Genomic DNA, 6,470 nt, shown 5'->3' on the forward strand with positions numbered 1-6,470 from the left:
GCATTTGCATCTTTAAATGGGGCATGTGTTCTCCAGTTTGCCACAGGCCTCACCATTCCCTATTGCCCTAGTCTATTTACATCTTTCACTTTACTACCTGGTTCCTGGAGGTGTTTGAGTTTGTCGCCCCCCACCTAGAGTTTGGGATTGGGCCAAGCGGGCAGAAAGTCCTGTGGGACATATGAGGGGGAATTGAAAGGCTTTGGCTAAACATGGAAGGAACGTCTTTCTGAAAAGCCCTTTTTTCTTTAATGAACTTTTAGGGGGAAGGGGAAATATTATTATTAAAAAAACAAATACTGATATATGTTCGGGAGGGTGTGAAATTCATAAGGGTTATTAAGAGAAACCACAAAATGAGAGATTACTGTACGCCACTTCCTCTCCCCTTTTCAAAAAGTGTGATAAAATATATATAACATAAAATTGACCATTTTAACCATCTTTAGGTGTACAGTTCAGTGGCATTCAGGACATTCACATTTTTGTGCAACCATCACCACCATCCATCCCCAGAACTTTTTTCATCTTGCAAAACCAAAATTCTGTCCCCATTAAGCACTAGCTCCCCATTCTGCACCCTCCACAGCCCCTGGCGCCCACCATTCTACGATTTGCTCTAGGTGCTGCATGTAAGTAGAATCATACAGCATTTGTTCTTTTGTGCTTGGCTTGTTTAATTTACCATAATGTCCTCGAGGTTCATCCATATTGTAGCATATGTCAGAATTCCCTTTTTTTGGGCAGAGTGATATTCTGTTGTATGAATAGACCACATTTTGTTTACCATTCATCTGTCGACAGGCACTTGGGTTGCTTCCACCTTTTGGCTATTGTGAGTAATGCTGCTATGAACACGGGCCTCCCCTTTTTTTTGAGCTAAACTGAATGCTGTCACGATGAGAGCACAGACTTAGAAGTTGGCTTGATGAGGATTCAGCCCGGCCCCTACCCCTTGCTAGCTGTGTGGTGTTGGACAGTTCCCTTCATCCACCTAAACCTTGGTTTCCTCATCTGTGCCATGGATAAAATAATCATAATGTCACAGGTGTTAAGAGGGTCGAATGAGAGTGGATGTGAAATATTTATTGCAGTGCCCTGCACAGAGCAAGCACCAGCACGTCTTACTGTACTGTCTTACATTCATTCAGCCTTTTTTTTTTTTTTTTTTTTTTTTTTGAGATGGGGTCTTGCCATATTACCCAGACTGAACTTGAACTCCTGGGCTCAAGTGATCCTTCTGCCTCAGCTTCCCAAGTAGCTGGGACTACAAGCTTGCGCCACCACACTTGGCTTTGGTAGCCTTTCTTATCCCCCACATGAAGTCCATACCTTAGTGAATCATGTTCATTCTTGGTTCGTTTCTGTTCTATTTCTTTTTAAATATGCTGCATGCATGTTAGAGAAATTGGTAACCTAAGAATCCCATTTTGCTTTATTGTGCTATTATTGTCAGATTATCATTTTTTGAAATTATTTTTTACTTACCGACTTTATTTTTTAGAACAGTTTTAGATTTACAGAAAAATTCAGTAGATGATACTGAGAGTTCCCATATACAACCCCCATAGCTAGTTTTTCCCGATTACTGACATCTTACATTAGGATAGTACATTCGTTACAATTAATGAATCAATGTAGACACGTGATTATTGTAACTGAAGTCTATGGGCTTATTCAGATTCCCACAGTTTTTACCTAATGTCCTTTTTCTGCTTCAGGATCCCACCCAGGACACGGTGTTACATTTAGTCTCATTAGACTGCTCTTGGCTGTCATAATTTCTCAGACTTTCCTTATTTTTGGTGACCCCGACAGTTTTGAGGAGTACTGATCAGTTATTTTATAGAATGTCCCTCTTTGGCGATTTATGGCTTATTTTTTTTAAATTTTATTTACTAGAAGCTTACTATAAGTTAGTCATTGCATGAGGCATTGGGGATATGGCAGTGAGTCAAGATATTTTATAAATAGCATTTGTAAGTTTTTTTTTTTTGAGATAGGGTCTTGCTGTGTTGCCCAGGCTGGTCTAGAATTCCTAGGTTTAGGCAAACCTTCTGCCTCGGCCTCCCCAGGAGTTGGGATTACCATGCCCAGCTGATAAATAGCATTTATAAATCATTGACATAGGCTGTGGGGACTTCGAGAAAGCTGTATGTGCTGGAGCTGGGATTTGAACCCAGGCAGCCAGTCCTGGAGCCAACACCCTTGACTACTGTGCTGTTGCTGCCTCCCGTGTGGAGAGGAGGGATTTCTTCAGGCTGGTGTGAAGTAATAGGCACATCTTGAAAAATCAGGCAACCAAATGATGATCAGGAAAATAGGACTATAAGGAGAGCAAATTAGAAGTGAAATGGAGTCATTTCTGGTGAAGTGGATTAGGGAAAGTGAGTTAAAATAATCTTCACCTACATTTACCTTCTGAGCTCCTCTGCTCTTCCTGTGAAGTTTGTCTGTGTGATTTACTCTGTTCTTCAATGTCCCTGAAAGAGTATTTTTATACAATCCAAAAATTCATGATTGAGGTTCAGAATAGGCCAGTGACAGGTCAGTGTCCTTAAACACATTTTTTTTGTGGCATGCTGTGGATGTAGCCAAGAAAAACCCTGTCTGATGTGGTCATGGGGTGGAAGGTCTAGTGCTAGAGAGTGGGGCTCAGGGGCCCTGCCCTCTCTAGTCTGGGGCAGCATCCAAGTCCTTTGAGCCTTTTTGAGCTTTGTTACCTCACTTGTATGTTAGATAATTCCTTGGAGTAGCATCTTACACCTAGATGAGATTCTAATGTCCAGCCACACACAAGGCCAAAATCTGGTAGAGTCAGAATTAGCCTTGAGGAACCTTCAGACTGCTCACAGAGGAATGAACATGATGTGCCATGTGGGAGAACCCCACCCAGCCTGTCGGTATGTCCAGCACAGACAATTTTTCCGCCAGCATTTGGCCAGATGACTCCATCCTTGGTCAAACCAGATCACGTATCGACTTGTGTTTAGGACCCATGTTGCAAAGAACAATTACATGTCTTTACACACCAGGATTAGGATACATGAGGTCCCCTGACTTAGAGGACAGAGTCAAGGCTCTTTAAAGGTGTCCAGATCTCACAGTTGGTTTTGTTTATTTGTTTCCCTAAGTACATAGTTGAATTTGTGTACGTTGGAGGATCTGTGGTGCCACTCCCCAGCCCTCCCAGGGAACTTGGTAAGAGTTAAATGAAATGTGTGCAAGAGAGCCTGTGATGCTCGGGACAAGTGCTTGGTGTCATAAGTGTGATCATGGGCACTAAATGCATGGAAGTCACAGGGAGGTATGTGATTTTCGTTTTTAAAAAAATTTTTGGAGAGGGGGATATTGTGTGTTTTGCAGACCCCAGAGGACCCTGGTGACTTGGTTTCTATCGAACGTGTGGGGGGTGATGAAGTAGCGGGCAGGCATTGACTTTGTGGAGAGCGCTGTCTTTTGCTGGATTACCACCAACCAAGCCCCCTTCAGAGACCTCCCCTTCACCTGGGCTAATATGGCTCCTTTGTTTGGCCACAGAACGTCCTGAAGGAGCATGCAGATGATGACCCCAGTCTGGCCATCACTGGGGTCCCCGTGGTCACTTGGCCAAAGAAGACTCCAAAGGTAAGACACAGACTGCCCACAGCTGAGAGACAGCCTCCCACTGCCTCTCACACCTCCTGTAGCATGAATGTCGGCAGCTTTTTGGGCAGGGGGGGCTCCTGGGAGAGGGCATGCCAGTTAAGGTGAATGATTTTGGTGATTTGTTCATTGCAAGTTTTTGTTTTTTGAAAGGGATCATTTTACCCAGCTGTGGAAACTGCAAGCAGTGCCCCCTGGTGGTCACTCGGAAAGTTGTGGCGTGCCGATGCCTCACCTTTCCCTGCCACTTGGTAGATTTTCATTCTCTCCTTCCCTCGCGCTCTTGTTCTTTCCTTCCTTCCTTCCTTTTCCTCCAGCTGCTTCTCGGGCTGGTCTGCCCTCTTTTGAAAACAGCTTTTTTCTCTTGGTAAAACTGACTGATGCCCAACATAAAAATGTCTAATCAAACAGGACAAGTCAAAGACACTAGGAAGAATAGTAATAGTTTTATCACTGAGGGCTTAAGGAGCAGGTTGGTGTTGCCTGGTCTTCCACGTCGCTGATCTTATGTAGACTCTAACCCCCCTGTGGCGGGGGGAGTGTGACTCTCTCATTTTACAGATGAGGAAACTGAGGCTTACAAAGGCGAAGTCACTTGTTAGGACAGAGCCAAGTACTCAATTTTGGTTGGTTTGACAGCAAAGACCAAACTCAGCAAGCACCCCCCTCAGAGTCCACCACCCAGAGGAACGGCGACATTCTGGTGTGTGTCCTCCCAAAGGCTGGGCTAGGCGGGATATGTACGCGTCAGTCCACCTCTCTGCTGTCCGTCTGTCTACGCTCGGCTTCCACTTTCTCGGGCAAGTTACATAAGCTTCCTGGACCTTACTTCCCTCGTTTGTAGAAAGGGGTTTTATACCAGCACTTCCTTCACGTGGTCGTCAGGACCGAAGAAGATTACTAACACACTCAAAGCCCTCAGGACAAGGTGGTTAGCACTCCTCAATGTCAGTTGCACTTAAGCAGCCCTTGGCGTATTTTGCTCATTTCTGATTTTTTTTGCTATCATATAGAAAACACTGAGAGGAAAATTCTAGATCTGCGCTGTCTAAAATGGTAGATACTGGCCACAGGTAGCTATTGAGCACTGAAACATGGCTAACCCAGACCGAGATGTGCTATAAGTGTAAAATGTCCAACAAGTTTCAAAGACTTAGTACAAAAAAAGTGAAAAACCTCATTAGTTAATTTTTCTTAATATGGATTGCATGTCAAAATTACTGTTGCCAGATTTAAAAAAAGATACCCAGTTAAATATGAATTTTAGATAAACAACAAATAGTTTTTTAGTATGAGTATCTCTCAAATATTGCATGAGATATACTTATGCTCAAAAGAATTATTCATTGTTCAGCAGAAATTTCATCGGGTGCCCTGTATCTTTTTTAGACAGGGTCTCATGCTGTCTGGGCTACAGTGTGGTGGCATTATCATAGCTCACTGCAGCTTCCAACTCCTGGGCTCAAGTGATCCTCCTGCCTCAGCCTCCCCAGTAGCTGGGACCACAGGCACGCGTCACTGTGCTTGGCTAATTTTTTTACTTTTTGTAGAGATGGGGTGTCGCTGTGTTGCCCGGGCTGGTCTCAAACTCTTGGCCTCAAGCAATCCTCCCACCTCGGACTCCCTAAGTGTTAGGATTCCAGACATGAGCCACCGCACCTGGCCAATGCTCTATATTTCTACTTGCTACATCGGGCAACCTTAGTTGAAATGATAATATTTTTGATATATAAGCAAAATGGATTATTAAGATTAATTTCACTGTTTCTTTTTACCTTTTTAAATGTGGCTACAAAATAATTCCAAAGTATATATGTGGCTCGCCTTACATTTCCATTGGGGCAGTGCTGTTCTAGATTCTTTTCACTTTTGTTTGATTATCTCCTTAGGGTACATTCCTAAATGTGGACTTGCTGGGGGGAAAAGGGCATCCCTTACTCGTGGGAATGAAATTCTCTTAGAAGCTTGGCAGAAACGTAGGTGGCGATAGCGAAAAAGGATTCCCCCTGTGTGTTCTGCCTTTCCTTCCCCAGTCGGCAAAGTGTGCGGGGTGTTAAAGATGCTCTTCCCCTCCGTGTGCAGTAACCGCGCAAGTGCTGTTTATCAAACCACAGATTCTGCTTGCAGAGGCAGCTCCCTGAGACACCCCAGCCAGCCTGGGGCCTCCCTGAACCTGACAAGGAAAGTGGTGAGACTTCGCCCCCCTGCCTCCTTCCCTCCTAGCTGAGGCATTGCTCCAGGGGAAGGAGTAGGGTTCACAGAACACTGGCTTTTGGACAAACAAACTTGCCACTGCCCACTGCAACCTCAGAATTTGTGGAGAGGCCCACATGATCCTCTGACAGGGAAATCACGTCAGGTCGACAGATATGCCCTGTCTTCTGAGCCCGAGGCTCTAGCCCACCCCCTGAGGGGTTTATAGGCACTGTTTAAAAGAAAACCAAAACTGTGTTCCATTTCCTCTGAAGGCCTAGAAACAGGAAGGTAGCTTCTAAGGGGAGTAGACTTTATCTAAGACTCCTGCAGAGGATGGGTTTATAAACGCTGGTGTGCACACAGTGCAGCGTGGCTGTATTGTCGTGCTGGTGGGAGAGGTTGGAGGCCTCAAGCTGGGAGGGACAGGGTTGTGGGGAGGGAGGAGTCAGAACAGGTGACATTTAACGACACTTATGGGGTATGAGTCTAAAGAAACCTCATCAGTGGTCAGTCCCCTCTCCCCTAAGCTTCCTCTTCCTCCCACTAGCCCCTGGCAACTACTCATCTACTTTCCGTCTCCATGGATTGGCCTATGTGACATGTCATATATTGGAATCAGACACTATGCG

At 44.9% G+C, this 6,470-nt stretch overlaps 1 protein-coding gene across 2 annotated transcripts in view; it reads left to right on the forward strand.

Moving 5' to 3' along the window:
• The window catches only part of KDM2B (lysine (K)-specific demethylase 2B), a 123,605-nt gene that overhangs the window by 62,809 nt on the left and 54,326 nt on the right, over positions 1–6,470 (forward strand). For both annotated transcript variants that reach the window (XM_012663452.1, XM_012663451.1), the window contains exon 12: positions 3,541–3,627. In XM_012663452.1, coding sequence (XP_012518906.1) covers positions 3,541–3,627 — 87 coding nt within the window. The remainder of the gene's footprint in view (positions 1–3,540; positions 3,628–6,470) is intronic.

Source organism: Propithecus coquereli, unplaced genomic scaffold (genome assembly GCF_000956105.1).
Source record: "Propithecus coquereli isolate 6110/MARCELLA unplaced genomic scaffold, Pcoq_1.0 Scaffold81, whole genome shotgun sequence".
In the NCBI taxonomy this organism is placed as follows: Eukaryota; Metazoa; Chordata; class Mammalia; order Primates; family Indriidae; genus Propithecus; species Propithecus coquereli.